The sequence below is a fragment of the Oncorhynchus nerka genome, linkage group LG19 (assembly GCF_034236695.1).
Source record: "Oncorhynchus nerka isolate Pitt River linkage group LG19, Oner_Uvic_2.0, whole genome shotgun sequence".
Lineage (NCBI taxonomy): Eukaryota > Metazoa > Chordata > Actinopteri > Salmoniformes > Salmonidae > Oncorhynchus > Oncorhynchus nerka.
The window spans coordinates 45,145,612-45,165,068 of NC_088414.1; the positions used below are offsets into that span (position 1 = coordinate 45,145,612).

Below are 19,457 nucleotides of genomic sequence, written 5' to 3' on the forward strand. Positions count from 1 at the left end.
TGGCCTCTGAAAGGATCAGTAGGTTTGGCCTCTGAAAGGATCAGTAGGTTTGGCCCTGAAAGGATCAGTAGGTTTGGACCTGAAAGGATCAGTAGGTTTGGCCTCTGAAAGGATCAGTAGGTTTGGCCAGTAGGTTTGGACTGAAAGGATCAGTAGGTTTGGCCTGAAAGGATCAGTAGGTTTGGACCTGAAAGGATCAGTAGGTTTGGACCGTGAAAGGATCAGTAGGTTTGGACCGTGAAAGGTTCAATGTGAAAGGAGTAGTAGGTTTGGCCTCTGAAAGGATCAGTAGGTTTGGCCCCTGAAAGGATCAGTAGGTTTGGACCGTGAAAGGATCAGTAGGTTTGGCCTCTGAAAGGATCAGTAGGTTTGGCCCCTGAAAGGATCAGTAGGTTTGGCCCCTGAAAGGATCAGTAGGTTTGGACCGTGAAAGGATCTGTAGGTTTTGACCGCTGAAAGGATCAGTAGGTTTGGACCGTGAAAGGATCAGTAGGTTTGGACCGTGAAAGGATCAGTACGTTTGGACCGTGAAAGGATCAGTAGGTTTGGCCCGTGAAAGGATCAGTAGGTTTGGACCGTGAAAGGATCAGTAGGTTTGGACCGTGAAAGGATCAGTAGGTTTGGACCGTGAAAGGAGCAGTAGTTTTGGCCTCTGAAAGGATCAGTAGGTTTGGACCGCTGAAAGGATCAGTAGGTTTGAACCCTGAAAGGATCAGTAGGTTTGGCCCGTGAAAGGATCAGTAAGTTTGGACCGTGAAAGGATCAGTAGGTTTGGACCGTGAAAGGATCAGTAGGTTTGGACCGTGAAAGGATCAGTAGGTTTGGACCGTGAAAGGATCAGTAGGTTTGGACCGTGAAAGGATCAGTAGGTTTGGACCGTGAAAGGATCAGTAGGTTTGGACCGTGAAAGGATCAGTAGGTTTGGACCGTGAAATGATCTGTAAGTTTGGCCCCTGAAAGGATCAGTAGGTTTGGACCGTGAAAGGATCAGTAGGTTTGGACCGTGAAAGGATCAGTAGGTTTGGACCGTGAAAGGATCAGTAGGTTTGGACCGTGAAAGGATCAGTAAGTTTGGACCGTGAAAGGATCTGTAGGTTTGGCCTCTGAAAGGATCAGTAGGTTTGGACCGTGAAAGGATCAGTAGGTTTGGACCGTGAAAGGATCAGTAGGTTTGGCCTCTGAAAGGATCTGTAAGTTTGGCCTCTGAAAGGATCAGTAGGTTTGGACCGTGAAAGGATCAGTAGGTTTGGACCGTGAAAGGATCAGTAGGTTTGGACCGTGAAAGGATCAGTAGGTTTGGACCGTGAAAGGATCAGTAGGTTTGAACCCTGAAAGGATCAGTAGGTTTGGCCCGTGAAAGGATCAGTAAGTTTGGACCGTGAAAGGATCAGTAGGTTTGGACCGTGAAAGGATCAGTAGGTTTGGACCGTGAAAGGATCAGTAGGTTTGGACCGTGAAAGGATCAGTAGGTTTGGACCGTGAAAGGATCAGTAGGTTTGGACCGTGAAAGGATCTGTAGGTTTGGACCGTGAAAGGATCAGTAGGTTTGGACCACTGAAAGGATCAGTAGGTTTGGACCACTGAAAGGATCAGTAGGTTTGGACCACTGAAAGGATCAGTAGGTTTGGACCACTGAAAGGATCAGTAGGTTTGGACCGTGAAAGGTTGAATTTGACGGCTAAAGGATTACCCTGGAACGTGATGACGACGGTGATTGTAGAGTCTCGATGAAGGGGGTTGTATACATACAAGTGGCGTGCATTTGAGGGGTTGGTGTCACGGTTAACCTCTCTAGGGTGAGATTGCAGAGCACCAAATTCAAATACAGAAATATTCATTATGAAAATTCAGAAAAGATACAACTATTTTAAATAGGTTTAAAGATGAACTTCTTGTGAATCTAACCGTGGTGTCAGATTTATAAAATGCTTTACGGCGAAAGCATACCTTACAATTATTTTGAGAACATAGCCCAGCAGACAAATCATTACAAACAGTTACCAACCAAGTAGAAGAGTTACACAAGTCAGAAATAGAGATAAAAATTAATAACTTACCTTTGATGATCTTCATATGATTGCACTCAGAAGAAATTCATTTATTCAATAAATGTTCCTTTTGTTCAATAAAGTCTCTCTTTATATCTGAAAACGTTTTGTTCGCACGTTTTCTTCAGTAATCCACAGGCTCAAACGCAGTCACAACAGGCAGACAAAAAATCCAAAATTGTATCCGTAAAGTTCATACAAACATGTCAAACAAAGTTTATATTCAATCGTCAGGTTGTTTTTATCCTAAATAATCGATAATATTTCAACCGGACAATAACGTGATCAATATAAAAGGTAAACAAGAAATGCACTATCTCGGTCGCGCGCATCAAAAAGCTCTGAGACACGGCAGGGTCCACTCATTCAGACTCCTCTTACTCCCTCATTTATAAGAATACAAGGCTGAAACCATTTCTAAAGACTGTTGACATCTGGTGGAAGGTATAGGAACTGCAATTTGAGTTATAAGTCAAAGGATACTGTCATGGCATTGAATAGAAAACTACAACAAACAAAAAAATCAAACTTCCTGCCAAATCAGCGTTTTCTATCCAAATCCACTAATTACATGCATATCCTATATTCTGGGCCTGAGTAGAAGGCAGTATAATTTGGGCACGCTTTTCATCCAAAATTCCAAATGCTGCCTACCCTAGAGAAGTTAAAGGAGTTTCTCCTTTTCAGAGCTCTTTGGCAGCATTTTGATGTTGAAAGATTTTTGAGCAGGGCCTTTCTTTTTCCATATTGAAGCTTTATATGGCAGCCATCTTGTCGTGTCGTGAAGGGATGAACGTCTCTACACCAGGGTCTTGTCCCCCCGTTTTCTTCCAGTGAACAATGGAGGATGCATTGCCTGTGTCCAGTGCTTTACGCATGTACATGGACAGGATCAAGGATATCAGGGGGTTTTGGACCAGCTTTTTTTGGGGTCCCGTTTTGCTAATCCAGCTCAGGGTAGGACTCTTTCTAAGCAGTGTCTTTCTCCTTGGATTGTGGAGTTGCCCGTCGTTGCATAGCGTTACCCAGCGGTGTGCATGCTCACTCCACTAGGGGTGTGGTGGCTTTTTGGGCATTGTTCAGAAGCACGATGACTGATGATATCTGTGCTTCAGTGAGTTATTGCTTGGATGTAACTGCTCTCTGTGTGGCTCATAGTGTTCTTATGGCCAGTTCCTGGAGCAGGTATTAGGCAGCGTGCATTATCACACTCACAGCAGGTACCTGTTGTTTTGGACTTGTGGTTCCTTGTGTGAGTTCTGGCATTTTCCGATTCCTTGGGTCACTGTGTGAGCCTTTTTTGAACCGGTAGGATCTATGGACTGCGTTTTGTCTGGGGTACCGCAGTTCCCCTGTGGGGTTTTAGCCTTGGGCTGATGTGGTTCATCGACTCTGGTCGATGCCATGCAGCGCGTTTGCACACTTTACCAAGTCACGACAGGTGTTCTGTTGTTTTGTACTTGCGGTTCCTTGTATGAGCTCTGACATTTAAGGTTCACAAGGTGAGTATTGTCCTTGGAACCATTGGGTCTAGGACTTGAGCTGCAGTGGCGGTATAGCCAAGTTGCAGCAGGTTCTGGTTCCCGATGTGGGGCTTTGACAGTTGACAGGCTTTGACAGTTCAGGCTTCTCGGGTATTAGGGAAAAAGGGGGCTTATGCAACCCTTTTTGGAGCTGGTTGAACCTGTGTGTGTTGCCGTGGGCATCCTAGTTTGGTACCCTCTGAGCCAGCTTGGGGCGTGATAGTACCTGTCCATAGTATGTTTTACAGAGTGACCGACTGAAAGGGAACGTACAGTTATGAATATAACTACTGCTGCCTGAAGGAGGGAACAAGATATAACATATTTTGGCCCCCAAGGGGTTTGGGCTCGCTGAAGAGCGGTACTGAATTGAGAAATTAATGGGAGCTCCCGTGTTATAGCCAGGAAGGCGGTGGCTTCCGAGTGCGGGCTCTGTAGTCATTGGCCCGTTGGGCTTGTTTTAGTTTTCTTCTGGTAAAAATATGATTGGTCGTTGACTCCCCATAGTATGTTATACCTCGTTCGCTTCCTTCAGGGAACAGTAGTTATCATCATAACTGTCCGTTTCTAACAGAAGGTCAGACACAGTAATACCTTCATAATGCAGAGACCTGACTGTAGAATGGGGTTTTCTCAATCTTGTTCCCAAAGGGTTCACTACACACCTGATACCACTAATCAACAAGCCTTTAGCAGGCATGTTAAGCAGGCGTGTTAAGCAGGCGTGTTAGCGTGTTAGTGCTAGGACCTTTCAGGTCCCCAGGACCAGGTTTGACTATCTTATATAGTCTGGGGTGGCAGGTAGCCTGGAGAAGTAATAAACAACCGGAGAGTTGCTGGTTCGAATCACAGCTCTGTTAGCTCCATCCTAAATACCATCTCCTGCCCGTTGTGCCCTTGAGCAAAGTACTTAACCCGTAAACTGCTCCAGGGGCACCGCAGCTCACACTGTGCCTCCAATGCCTTGTGTGTTTGTGTCACTGTGGGATGAGAGTTGTGAGCTGTGGGTTATCTGTGGGTTGAGAGTTGTGCGCCGTGGGTTATCTGTGGATTGAGAGTTGTGAGCTGTGGGTTATCTGTGGGTTGAGAGTTGTGCGCCGTGGGTTATCTGTGGATTGAGAGTTGTGAGCTGTGGGTTGAGAGTTGTGGGTTATCTGTGGATTGAGAGTTGTGAGCTGTGGGTTGTCTGTGGATTGAGAGTTGTGAGCTGTGGGTTATCTGTGGGTTGAGAGTTGTGAGCTGTGGGTTATCTGTGGATTGAGAGTTGTGAGCTGTGGATTGTCTGTGGATTGAGAGTTGTGAGCTGTGGGTTATCTGTGGGTTGAGAGTTGTGAGCTGTGGGTTATCTGTGGATTGAGAGTTGTGCGCCGTGGGTTATCTGTGGATTGAGAGTTGTGAGCTGTGGGTTATCTGTGGGTTGAGAGTTGTGAGCTGTGGGTTATCTGTGGGTTGAGAGTTGTGAGCTGTGGGTTATCTGTGGATTGAGAGTTGTGCGCTGTGGGTTATCTGTGGATTGAGAGTTGTGAGCTGTGGGTTATCTGTGGGTTGAGAGTTGTGAGCTGTGGGTTGTCTGTGGGTTGAGAGTTGTGAGCTGTGGGTTGTCTGTGGATTGAGAGTTGTGAGCTGTGGGTTGTGTTCTTCTCCTGTAGCGTACTGCAACTATTTTTTCCCCCACAAATTCTCTCTTTCTCTCTCTCCCCCTCTCTCCCTTTAAAGGACATTCTGGATGAGGTATCAGGGTTGAGAATTGAGAAATGAATGCTCCAGTGTTATAGCCTCTCTCTCCCCCTCTCTCCCTTTAGAGGACATTCTGGATGAGGTATCAGGGTTGAGAATTGAGAAATGAATGCTCCAGTGTTATAGCCTCTCTCTCCCCCTCTCTCCCTTTAGAGGACATTCTGGATGAGGTATCAGGGTTGACGGTGGTCAGTCCGGATGATACTTTAGAGGATGAGTCAGTTCTGGATCTGGAGAATTCAGGACACAACCAGGCGGACTACACTGAGCCAGGACAGAAGGTAAGAGTTGGGACTTCAGCATTACACACACTCCTTTTGTGTTCTCCCCTGTACACCAAGTCAGAACTGTAGTATAAATAAAGGGTGCATATAAACACTCGCCACCTGCGACTCTCATCCCGCCGCAGCCAAAACACTCCTTTTTGGCTGCGAATGGTGGTGAATGATTAAAACCAGCCAATTAGTCTTTGAAATGACTTGGAGCACTGCAGCACAGCCACAGGTCGACCTGTGATATTGATAGTGGTACCTTAGGCCAGAGTTGATTTTAGCCTGTAAATCTTTGTGGGGCAGAAAAAATAAAAATTGGGATGCATACCTGCAAAGCCAATGCACAACACAACTCTAAACAATACATGAATTGCACTATAACGTTGACAAACGGTGCCCAAAAACTGTTAGGGCCTACATAAAGCTGTCCCAACAGCAGAGTCCCAACAGCCAAACAGTACATTCAGCCTCATTTACTGCCTTTTTTTAAAAACATAGCTGATATGGCTGACTTGCTTAAACAAATGTGGTTTCTAATGACAATAGAGATGTACTAACTATGGCAAAAAGGGACGACTAGCGGATAAGAGGCGATGTGTAATTTTCATTAAGACATTAATGAGCGAGCTAGGACAGACGTAGTCAATATAACTATTTGTTCAGCACTTTTGAAATGTACAGCGACAGAATTCAGAACATGGGCCGTTCTTACAGTGTTCTCCCAGTACACCAAGTCAGAACTGTAGGATAAATAAAAGGGGCATATAAGCAGACATTGAAAGCTTTTACAATATTTATATATCGTAGCTCTAGAAAGAGGCCAGATTTAAAATTCCAGAGTTGGATGACCGTTTAAAACAGATTTTGAATGTATGATGTTGACATGATCCGTCCAATCAAAGCTACTGTACATTTTTATCTGTGAACAATGACCTTGAGCCTTTTTGGAATGGCACTTCTAATGTAACTCTATGGTAGCACCCTAGGGGGCTAGAATTTTCTAGCTCTACCCGTAGACTTGGTGTTGACGTAGTGTCCTCATGAGTGACAGAACACTGAGCCAATCACGGCGCAATGCTCCGTATTTTCTGCTGGCTTGCCCCACCACCACAGAAAGCACTAAGCTAGGTTATGGTTTTGTTCAAGTGCCAGAGAGTGGAACATGAGTCATGTGTATCTGTACTTTGTGTACCTGTGTGTGCGTATGTACATGCAGCTGTGTGTGCGCGTGTCGCCTGGAAGCCCTTTTGAGTGTGTGTCTCGTGTGATAGTGGTGACCTTTTGAGAAAAGGTTGTTTGATTGGTTGTCTCAGGGTGGCTGATGGGAGAATCTGAGACAAACGGGGGGGGGGTGGGGGGGGGGGAGACACACACACACATTGATTCCTGAAATGCATGAATTAAAGTCCTTAAAATTCTATTGATGCACCCTGTTGTCAATCTACACTGAACAGTAAAATATAAATGCAACATGCAACAATTTCAAAGCGTTACAGATCATATTTGTCACGGTCGTCATAATGACCAAGGCGCAGCGTGGTAAGCGTATATACTTCGTCTTAAAGAAAGAAGACTGAACAAACTATACAAAACAACAAAACGAACCGTGACGCTAATATGGCTAGCGCAGACAGGCAACTAAACATAGAATAAGAACCCACAAAATACCCAAGGAATATGGCTACCTAAATATGGTCCCCAATCAGAGACAACGATAAACAGCTGCCTCTGATTGAGAACCAATCTAGGCAACCATAGACATATAAATACCTAGACTTACGAAATCCCCGAGACAATACAAAAACCCCTAGACTTACGAAATCCCCGAGACAATACAAAAACCCCTAGACTTACAAAAACCCCTAGACAATACAAAAACCCCTAGACAATACAACAACTAAACAAACCAGCCACACCCTGACCTAACCAAAATAATAAAGAAAACAAAGATAACTAAAGTCAGGGCGAGACAACATTAGGAAATAAGACTAGCCCGTAATGTGGATTTCACCCCAGCACAAGGTGCACCCGTGTAATGATCATGCTGTTTAAATCAGCTTCTTGATATGCCTCACCTGTCAGGTGGAAGGATTATCTTGGTAAAGGAGAAATGTTCACTAACAGGGGATGTAAACAACATTTTTTTGAGAAATAAGCTTTTTGTGCGTATGGAACATTTCTGAGATGTTTCTATTTCAGCTCATGAAACATGAGACCAACACTTTACATGTGTTGATATTTTTGTTCAGTATAAGTAACATAATAAGAAAAATCCTGACTAAATCTGCCAGTTTAAGCTAGAAATATCTTCTTCTTTTTTTGAGTGGGCTTCGTCCACCTAAGTCGGCCTTCCATATCTGCGGTGGAAGGTGGCCAAACTACAACGGTGTTTGGTCTTCTCACATAAACAACATATGTCCCTTCACTGCCTCGATGCTATTGGCCATTTTCTGACGTTGATTTTGTTTGCTAGCTAACTTGCAACGATTGAAAACGCGTTTCTATTAACTAGCTCGTGCAGGATGCTAACGTTAGTCATTCCAGTTGGATTAGTTGCAAGCGTCGTTCCCGATGCGATGTTTTCACGAACAGACAAACTGTCTAGAAAGTTGATATTCTCATGAAGATGATTGTGTTTTCTGTGTTGCTATATGACACCCCCAAGTATCACTGGACTTGTCAGGACGGTAACTTGGTACCGTTTTTTTTTTTTTAAACACGGCGGTAGTTTTGTGCCAATAAAAATAAGGGGTTAAATTCAGTGCTTAATTTGTAAATTGGGAGGTCGGAAGGTCCCGGAACACAGTCAAGTAGCCTACCTATTGTGGTGAAATGGACAGCGTTCTCCAATGTGTTGATTTAATTCAAAGCATTTTAGATGTCGTTGCAGTATACCCAGGCTGCATGTGGTTTACACAAGTCTGAACTTCTTAATGGCCAGATTTTCTAGAAATAACGAGGATAACGTCTTGATTCTTAACGTTGTCGGCTTTTACTAGAAGGTTTACAGTGTGACAATTAATAAATCATAAGATGTACTTGGGTCAAATCTGAGACGTGTTTCGTCAGGATCTGGCTCAAATGAAACACCGGTTAAATATGTGTGTTAACGATGTGGAACTGAGAGTCGAGAAGCTCAGGGAGGTTTAATAAATACACGGAACATAATACTAAACACGAACAACGCACAGACAGGAAACAGAAACAATGACGCCTGGGGAAGGAACCAAAGGGAGTGACATATATAGAGGGCAGGTAATCAAGGAGGTGACGGAGTCATAATGCGCGTAACTATGGTGACAGGTGTGCTCCATAACGAGCAGCCTGGTGAGCCAGAGGCCGGAGAGGGAGAACTCGTGACAGTACCCCCCTCCCCCCCCCTCCCTGACGCACGGCTCTAGCCGCAGGACGCCGACCAAGATGACTGATCCCGGGGATCAGGAGCGGAGCGGTCACCTCTGCGAACCTGTCGATCCTGCCGAGGCGTGAGAGCATGAGGACCTAGAGCGCCGGAGAGAGAGCATACGTGACAGTACCACCCTCCCCGGGGCGTTTGGCTCCAGCCGCAGGACGCCAACCACAGGGACGATCCCGGGGATCAGGAGCAGACCGGTCGCCTCCGCTGAGGTGCAGAAACCTGACGAACCAGGCTGATGCTCTCTGTGTACGCATAACGAGGGTGACAGGTGTGCTCCATAACGAGGGTGACAGGTGTGCTCCATAACAAGGTGACCTAGAGGTCAGAGAGGGAACACGTGACAATATGTAAAAAAAAACAATAATATTTCTTGAGCTTTCTTATGTCTCCTAGATATAGGACAGACATTTCAAAACCTTTATTCCTTAATGGTTTATTTTTGGACTGTTTAGTTTTGCCATTTCATAACTGCTTATTTAATACATTTCTGTGGTCTGTAGTAGTAAAGGCCAAAATACAGTCCCCATTTCTGTGGTCTGTAGTAGTAAAGGCCAAAATACAGTCCCCATTTCTGTGGTCTGTAGTAGTAAAGGCCAAAATACAGTCCCCATTTCTGTGGTCTGTAGTAGTAAAGGCCAAAATACAGTCCCCATTTCTGTGGTCTGTAGTAGTAAAGGCCAAAATACAGTCCCCATTTCTGTGGTCTGTAGTAGTAAAGGCCAAAATACAGTCCCCATTTCTGTGGTCTGTAGTAGTAAAGGCCAAAATACAGTCCCCATTCAGAACATACTGGAACAGGAACACGTGATAACCAAACAGTGGACTGTTCTACCAAAGACTCCTAAGACTCTGTGGATGTGTGTGTGTGTGTGTGTGTGTGTGTGTGTGTGTCTTATCACACAGAATTAGATAAGACAATCTGCAGACAAGTGAGTGGACGTGTGTGTGTGTGTGTGTGTGTGTGTGCGCACGTGCGTGCATTACTATCTAATTAAGATTATGTCTGGTCTGATCATGGTCCCCGCGGTGATGCCTGTGCTCCATCCGGTCGTCCCTGGATACGGCTGTCACGTCCATTACCACGGCAACGATTTCCCTTCTCTCGCTCATTCAGCAACACTGAGACAAAGAAAAATAAAAGAGAGAGAGAGAGAGAGAGAGAGAAAAAAAGAAGGAAAAATAAGATGCCGAACAGAGGAAGCATAAGATGGAAAACATGAACAGAAAGACAGTGGACTTAAGGATTAGGGCAAATATTTGATTCGGTTGTATTTGTAATTGTCTGCGCTTTTTGGCTTGTAGGCAAAAGATTTGGGCGGTACAGGATTCCAGATATCTTATGTTGTCTGGAACCTAGAGCCTCTATTTGACTCTCTCTAACCTAGAGCCTCTATTTGACTCTCTCTAACCTAGAGCCTCTATTTGACTCTCTGTAACCTAAAGCCTCTATTTGACTCTCTGTAACCTAGAGCCTCTATTTGACTCTCTCTAACCTAAAGCCTCTATTTGATTCTCTGTAACCTAAAGCCTCTATTTGACTCTCTGTAACCTAAAGCCTCTATTTGACTCTCTGTAACCTAGAGCCTCTATTTGACTCTCTCTAACCTAAAGCCTCTATTTGACTCTCTGTAACCTAAAGCCTCTATTTGACTCTCTGTAACCTAAAGTCTCTATTTGACTCTCTGTAACCTAATGCCTCTCTCCGTCTGTCCTCTCTTTCTCTGTCTGTCCTCTCTCTCTGTCTGTCCTCTCTCTCTCTGTCTGTCCTCTCTCTCTCCGTCTGTCCTCTCTCTCTCCGTCTGTCCTCTCTCTCTCCGTCTGTCCTCTCTCTCCCCTGTCTGTCCTCTCTCTCTCTGTCTGTCCTCCCCCTGTCTGTCCTTTCTCTCTCTGTCTGTCCTCTCTCTCTCTGTCTGTCCTCTCTCTCCCCTGTCTGTCCTCTCTCTCCCCTGTCTGTCCTCTCTCTCCCCTGTCTGTCCTCTCCCTCTGTCTGTCCTCTCTCTCTCTCTCTGTCTGTCCTCCCCCTGTTTGTCCTCTCTCTCTCTGTCTGTCCTCCCCCTGTCTGTCCTCTCTCTCTCTATCATCTGTCCTGTCTCCCCCTGTCTGTCCTCTCTCTCTCTCTGTCTGTCCTCTCTCTCTCTGTCTGTCCTCCCCCTGTCTGTCCTCTCTCTCTCTATCATCTGTCCTGTCTCCCCCTGTCTGTCCTCTCTCTCTCTCTGTCTGTCCTCTCTCTCTCTGTCTGTCTGTCTGGCTCTCTGTCTGTCCTCCCCCTGTCTGTCCTCTCTCTCTCTCTCTGTTTGTCCTCTCTCTCTCTGTCTGTCTGTCTGTCCTCCCCCTGTCTGTCCTCTCTCTCTCTATCATCTGTCCTGTCTCCCCCTGTCTGTCCTCTCTCTCTCTCTGTCTGTCCACTCTCTCTCTGTCTGTCTGTCTCTCTGTCTGTCCTCCCCCTGTCTGTCCTCTCTCTCTCTCTGTTTGTCCTCTCTCTCTCTCTCTATCATCTGTCCTGTCTCCCCCTGTCTGTCCTCTCTCTCTCTCTGTCTGTCCTCTCTCTCTCTGTCTGTCTGTCTGTCTCTCTGTCTGTCCTCCCCCTGTCTGTCCTCTCTCTCTCTCTGTTTGTCCTCTCTCTCTCTCTCTATCATCTGTCCTGTCTCCCCCTGGCTGTCCTCTCTCTCTCTATCATCTGTCCTGTCTCCCCCTGTCTGTCCTCTCTCTCTCTCTCTGTCTGTCCTCACCCTGTCTGTCCTCTCTCTCTCTGTCTGTCCTCCCCCTGTCTGTCCTCTCTCTCTCTCTCTGTCTGTCTGTACTGTATCCCCGTCTGTCCTCTCTCTCCCCCTGTCTGTCCTCTCTCTCTCTCTGTCTGTCCTCACCCTGTCTGTCTTCTCTCTCTCTATCTCCTTCACCCTGCCAGGTTCCTGGTCTTAATAAAATGCCTTCTTTCTCTTTGTCTCTTCTTCTTTTCTTCTATTTTGTCTCTCTCTCTCCCTCTTTGGCCATCTGCATCCCTGTCACACACTTATCCCTTCATGTTCTCCCCCCCCTCCACCTCATCCATCTGTTCCTCTCCCTCCCGTTGTGTGTCTTCATAAACACGAGTCTCGTGACCTGTAGTAAGGTAAAGATAACCTCTACCACAGAAGCTTCCTCACTTTATGAAGCAGTCACTTACCTAAAGCTGTTATTGGACTTTTCTACCCAAGTAAATAGAGACTCTGTACGGCACATTTGGAGATTGATTGTTTTTACGAAATAACATTTTCTCACATCACATCTATATATCTCTCTCTCTCTCTGTCTGTCTCTGTCTCCTCTGTCTCCTCTGTCTCTCTGTCTCCTCTGTCTCTCTCTCTGTCTCTCTCTCTCTGTCTGTCTCCTCTGTCTCTCTCTGTCTCTGTCTCTCTCTCTCTGTCTCCTCTGTCTCTCTCTCTCTCTGTCTCTCTCTGTCTCTCTCTGTCTCCTCTGTCTCTCTCTCTCTGTCTCCTCTGTCTCTCTCTCTCTGTATCCTCTCTCTCTGTCTCTCTCTCTCTCCTCTGTCTCTCTGTCTCTCTCTGTCTCTCTCTCTGTCTGTCTCTCTCTGTCTCTCTGTCTCCTCTCTCTCTCTGTCTCTCTCTCTCTGTCTCCTCTGTCTCTCTCTCTCTCTGTCTCTCTCTGTCTCCTCTGTCTCTCTCTCTCTGTCTCCTCTGTCTCTCTCTCTCTGTATCCTCTGTCTCTCTCTCTCTCTGTCTCTCTCTCTCTCCTCTGTCTCTCTGTCTCTCTCTGTCTGTCTCTCTCTGTCTCTCTGTCTCCTCTCTCTCTCTGTCTCTCTCTGTCTCCTCTGTCTCTCTGTCTCCTCTGTCTCTCTGTCTGTCTGTCTCTGTCTGTCTCTCTGTCTCCTCTGTCTCTCTGTCTCCTCTGTCTCTCTGTCTCTCTGTCTCCTCTGTCTCTCTGTGTCTCTCTCTGTCTCCTCTGTCTCTCTGTCTGTCTCTCTCTGTCTCCTCTCTCTGTCTCTCTGTCTCTCTCTCTCTGTCTCTCTGTCTGTCTCTCTCTCTGTCTCCTCTGTCTCTCTCTGTCTCTCTGTCTCCTCTGTCTCTCTCTGTCTGTCTCTCTCTGTCTCTCTCTGTCTCTCTCCTCTGTCTCTCTCTGTCTCCTCTGTCTCTCTCTCTGTCTCCTCTGTCTCTCTGTCTCCTCTGTCTCTCTGTCTTTCAATTAAATTCAAGGGGCTTTACTGGCATGGGAAACATGTGTTAACATTGCCAAAGCAAGTGACTCTCTCTCTCTTCTATCTCAGACTGTCTTTGATGAATGATTGTAGACGACAGCAATCTTTCTCTAATCCCTCCCCCACCCCCCACCCCCTCTATTTTAACATAGGGGAGGAGGGGTGGGGGAAGGTGTCCCGTTCTCATTGTGTCCCCGTTTAATTATCCTTGCATCCTAATTGGTTGATTAGCCAGGAACATCCCGATTGTTTAGCTGAGATAAATGACCCTGTGAGGAGCTAGAGAAAACAGACGGGGGGTAATAAGAGCACTTAACAAGTATAACCACCTCGTTAAGGAACACTAATGACAACCTAGGATCTCGTTCGGGTCTGGGATGCAAGTGATCGTAATGATTACTGGATGGGATGACTGACTGTAGCCTGTCCTAAATGACACTTTATATAGTGCACTACTTTAGACTAGAGCCCTATGGCACCCTATTCCCTATATAGTGCACTACTTTAGACCAGAGCCCTATAGAACCCTATTCCCTATATATAGTGCACTACTTTAGACCAGAGCCCTATGCCACCCTATTCCCTATATAGTGCACTACTTTAGACCAGAGCCCTATGGCACCCTATTCCCTATATAGTGCACTACTTTAGACCAGAGCCCTATGGCACCCTATTCCCTATATAGTGCACTACTTTAGACCAGAGCCCTATGGCACCCTATTCCCTATATAGTACATTACTTTAGACCAGACCCCTATTCCCTATATAGTGCCCTACTTTAGACCAGAGCCCTATTCCCTATATAGTGCACTACTTTAGACCAGAGCCCTATTCCCTATGTAGTGCACTACTTTAGACCAGAGCCCTATTCCCTATATAGTGCACTACTTTAGACCAGAGTCCTATGGCACCCTATTCCCTATATAGTGCACTACTTTAGACCAGAGTCCTATGGTACCCTATTCCCTATATAGTGCACTACTTTAGACCAGAGCCCTATGGAACCCTATTCCCTATATAGTGCACTACTTAAGACCAGGGTCCTATGGAACCATATTCCCTATATAGTGCACTACTTTAGACCAGAGCCCTATTCCCTATGTAGTGCACTACTTTAGACCAGAGCCCTATTCCCTATATAGTGCACTACTTTAGACCAGAGCCCTATGGAACCCTATTCCCTATATAGTGCACTACTTTAGACCAGAGCCCTATGGAACCCTATTCCCTATATAGTGCACTACTTTAGACCAGAGCCCTATGGAACCCTATTCCCTATATAGTGCACTACTTTAGACCAGAGCCCTATGGAACCCTATTCCCTATATAGTGCACTACTTTAGACCAGAGCCCTATGGAACCCTATTCCCTATATAGTGCACTACTTTAGACCAGGGCCCTATTGCACCCTACTCCCTATATAGTGCACTACTTAAGACCAGGGTCCTATGGAACCCTATTCCCTATATAGTACACTACTTTAGACCAGAGCCCTATGGCACCCTATTCCCTATATAGTGCACTACTATAGACCAGAGTCCTATTCCCTATATAGTGCCCTACTTTAGACCAGAGCCCTATTCCCTATATAGTGCACTACTTTAGACCAGAGCCCTATGGCACCCTATTCCCTATATAGTGCACTACTTTAGACCAGAGCCCTATGGCACCCTATTACCTATATAGTACACTACTTTAGACCAGAGCCCTATAGAACCCTATTCCCTATATAGTGCACTACTATAGACCAGAGTCCTATTCCCTATATAGTGCCCTACTTTAGACCAGAGCCCTATTCCCTATATAGTGCACTACTTTAGTCCAGAACCCTATGGCACCCTATTCCCTATATAGTGCACTACTTTAGACCAGAGCCCTATTCCCTATATAGTGCACTACTTTAGACCAGAGCCCTATGGCACCCTATTCCCTATATAGTGCACTACTTTAGACCAGGGCCCTATAGAACCCTATTCCCTATATAGTGCACTACTTTAGACCAGAGCCCTATGGAACCCTATTCCCTATATAGTGCACTACTTTAGACCAGAGTCCTATGGCACATTGTTTTCTATTTGTTAGAGCAGAAAGTAGTAAACCGACACCTCCTGTATGGTTTCCGAGGACAACACTCTCCCCAGAGTGTGTGTGTGTGTGTGTGTGCGTGTTGATAAGGGGACGCCTTTCCCCTCCAGGTACGGAAGCAAAGCTTTTCCTGTCTCCCATGAGTCTCTGTTTCTTTGATAAGCACACACACACACACACACTCTGGGGAGAGTATCCTAGGGCAGCGTTTCCCAAATTCATTCCTGGGGCTCCCCCTGGGTGAATGATTCGTTTAGTTGTTTTTGCCGTAGCAAAAGTACACAGCTGATTCAAATAATCAACTCCTCATCAACGTGCACCCAGGGGAGGACCCAGGACCCAGTTTGAGAAAACCCTGTCCTAGGGAACCATACAGGAGGTCCTCATCAACGTGTACCCAGGGGAGGACCCAGGACCCAGTTTGAGAAAACCCTGTCCTAGGGAACCATGTGAAGGTCCTCATCAACGTGCACCCAGGGGAGGACCCAGGACCCAGTTTGAGAAAACCCTGTCCTAGGGAACCATGTGAAGGTCCTCATCAACGTGTACCCAGGGGAGGACCCAGGACCCAGTTTGAGAAAACCCTGTCCTAGGGAACCATGTGAAGGTCCTCATCAACGTGCACCCAGGGGAGGACCCAGGACCCAGTTTGAGAAAACCCTGTCCTAGGGAACCATGTGAAGGTCCTCATCAACGTGCACCCAGGGGAGGACCCAGGACCCAGTTTGAGAAAACCCTGTCCTAGGGAACCATGTGAAGGTCCTCATCAACGTGCACCCAGGGGAGGACCCAGGACCCAGTTTGAGAAAACCCTGTCCTAGGGAACCATGTGAAGGTCCTCATCAACGTGTACCCAGGGGAGGACCCAGGACCCAGTTTGAGAAAACCCTGTCCTAGGGAACCATGTGAAGGTCCTCATCAACGTGCACCCAGGACCCAGTTTGAGAAAACCCTGTCCTAGGGAACCATGTGAAGGTCCTCATCAACGTGCACCCAGGGGAGGACCCAGGACCCAGTTTGAGAAAACCCTGTCCTAGGGAACCATGTGAAGGTCCTCATCAACGTGTACCCAGGGGAGGACCCAGGACCCAGTTTGAGAAAACCCTGTCCTAGGGAACCATGTGAAGGTCCTCATCAACGTGCACCCAGGGGAGGACCCAGGACCCAGTTTGAGAAAACCCTGTCCTAGGGAACCATGTGAAGGTCCTCATCAACGTGCACCCAGGGGAGGACCCAGTTTGAGAAAACCCTGTCCTAGGGAACCATACAGGAGGTCCTCATCAACGTGTACCCAGGGGAGGACCCAGGACCCAGTTTGAGAAAACCCTGTCCTAGGGAACCATGTGAAGGTCCTCATCAACGTGTACCCAGGGGAGGACCCAGGACCCAGTTTGAGAAAACCCTGTCCTAGGGAACCATGTGAAGGTCCTCATCAACGTGCACCCAGGGGAGGACCCAGGACCCAGTTTGAGAAAACCCTGTCCTAGGGAACCATACAGGAGGTCCTCATCAACGTGCACCCAGGGGAGGACCCAGGACCCAGTTTGAGAAAACCCTGTCCTAGGGAACCATGTGAAGGTCCTCATCAACGTGCACCCAGGGGAGGACCCAGGACCCAGTTTGAGAAAACCCTGTCCTAGGGAACCATACAGGAGGTCCTCATCAACGTGCACCCAGGGGAGGACCCAGGACCCAGTTTGAGAAAACCCTGTCCTAGGGAACCATGTGAATGTCCTCATCAACGTGCACCCAGGGGAGGACCCAGGACCCAGTTTGAGAAAACCCTGTCCTAGGGAACCATACAGGAGGTCCTCATCAACGTGCACCCAGGGGAGGCCCCAGGACCCAGTTTGAGAAAACCCTGTCCTAGGGAACCATACAGGAGGTCCTCATCAACGTGCACCCAGGGGAGGCCCCAGGACCCAGTTTGAGAAAACCCTGTCCTAGGGAACTATGCAGGAGGTGGTTGAAGTGCTATTTTCCTGTTGGTTTTGTGCAAGAGAAAAAATACTTTCAGGAGTGTGTGTGTGTGTGTGTGTGTCTCACATTCCATCTGTAGTGTGTGTGTGGGGGGGGGGGGAACGGGTTAGTACTCGCCCCCTCTGTCTATCTGTTCTTTGGACAGAGAGAGAAGGACAGTGTTGGGATGACAGGAGTAAAGGTAGGGCTGCTCTATTCATCCACTGTTTCCTGTCTTTTATTCGTCTTTCTCCTTCTATCTCAGTGCCTCTCTCTCTCTGTCGCTCTCTCACGGTCTCTGTCTCTCTCTCTCGGTCTCTGTCTCGCTCTCTCTCGGTCTCTCTCTCTCGGTCTCTGTCTCGCTTTCTGTCTCTCTCTGTCTCGCTCTCTGTCTCGCTTTCTGTCTCTCAGTTTCTCTCTCTGTCTCTCTCTCTCGCTCTCTGTCTCTCTCTCTCTCTCTCGGTCTCTGTCTGTCTCTCTCTCTCTCTCTGTTTCTCTCTCTCTCTCTCCTCTCATGCCTTCTCAACTGTTCAGTGACAGATGTCATAGTCCTATGTGCTTGTTGATTGTTTGTGTGTGTGTCTAATGTTGATGCTGTCTTTCCTTCCACCACTGACACTCAACAGTAGTGTGTGTGTGTGTGCACTTGTTTATGCATTTGTGTGTCTGTGTGTGTCTAACCAATGTTGGTGTTGTATTTCTGACAGACAGACAGGCTGACAGTACAGTCCCTACCTCGTCCAGCCACTCAACAACATGCTTTATGTAATTGTGGTGGTAGTGGTAGTGGTATTTCTGACAGACAGACAGGCTGACAGTCCCTACCTCGTCCAGCCACTCAACAACATGCTTATTGTGAATTACAGCACCTTGTTTGAACAGTTTGAATAGGGCGAGACATACATGGTATCATTTCATGTCGTCCTGAAGAGCTCTCAACGTGGGTTGTGTCCTAAATTACCCCCTATGTCATTCTGAAGAGCTCTCAACGTGGGTTGTGTCCCAAATGACCCCCTATGTTGTTCTGAAGACATCTCAACGTGGGTTGTGTCCCAAATTACCCCCTATTGTTGTTCTGAAGACCTCTCAACGTGGGGTGTGTCCCAAATTACCCCCTATGTTGTTCTGAAGACATCTCAACGTGGTTTGTGTCCCAAATTACCCCCTATTGTCGTCATAGTGCACTACTCTTGACCCAGGGCTCCGTTAGGATATTGGATGTCACTTGGGACAGAGCCACATTGTGTTGTCTAGGCGAGTGCGTCCTGCTGAAGTTCTATTTTTTATTTATTTTAATTTTACCTTTATTTAACTAGGCAAGTCAGTTAAGAACAAATTCTTATTTTCAATGACGTCCTAGGAACAGCGGGTTAACTGCCTGTTCAGGAGCAGAACGACAGATTTGTACCTTGTCAGCTCGGGGGTTTGAACTTGCAACCTTCCGGTTACTAGTCCAACGCTCTAACCACTAGGCTACCCTGCCACCCAGCTGTCGTCATTGGAGTAGATCCTAATAGATCCTAATAGAGATCCTAATAGATCCTAATAGAGATCCTAATAGAGATCCTAATAGATCCTAATAGATCCTAATATAGATCCTAATAGAGATCCTAATAGAGATCCTAATAGATCCTAATAGATCCTAATAGAGATCCTAATAGAGATCCTAATAGAGATCCTAATAGATCCTAATAGAGATCCTAATAAATTAAATCAGATCAAAGTGATGACGGAGGGACTAAGTTATATTAGTCTTTGATGTCACTTTATTTAAACGGTAAACCATTTGATCTCTTCAGACGATCTCTGCTGAACAGGTAAAATGCAGATAACATGAAGTAGATTGATTGAAATGCGGGTTAAAGACACATAAACAGCGTGTATTGATCCAGCCGCAGCCTTGTCGATTTGTCAGTAGTCTGATTGTAAGAGCTGAGATCTTTGACCTCTGGGTGTCTGGACATGTGATGTGTTTTGACCTCTAGACAGGTGATGTGTTGGGGTCAAGGATTGACAGACCTGAAGTGTTGATCACCTGAAGTGGATCTTGTGACTCATCTGCCCTGTCTGTTTGTCTCTCTGTGATGATGTCAGCTGTCTGTCTCTCTGTGATGATGTCATCTGTCTGTCTCTCTCTCTCTCTCTCTGTGTGATGTCATCGGTCTCTCTCACTGACTCTCTCTGTGTGATGTCATCGGTCTCTCTCACTGACTCTCTCTGTGT

General features: G+C 46.6%; 1 protein-coding gene across 1 annotated transcript in view; it reads left to right on the forward strand.

The window, feature by feature from the left end:
• The window catches only part of tiam1a (TIAM Rac1 associated GEF 1a), a 264,051-nt gene that overhangs the window by 183,581 nt on the left and 61,013 nt on the right, over window positions 1–19,457 (forward strand). The window contains 1 exon segment of the mRNA XM_065004978.1: window positions 5,462–5,589. Coding sequence (XP_064861050.1) covers window positions 5,462–5,589 — 128 coding nt within the window.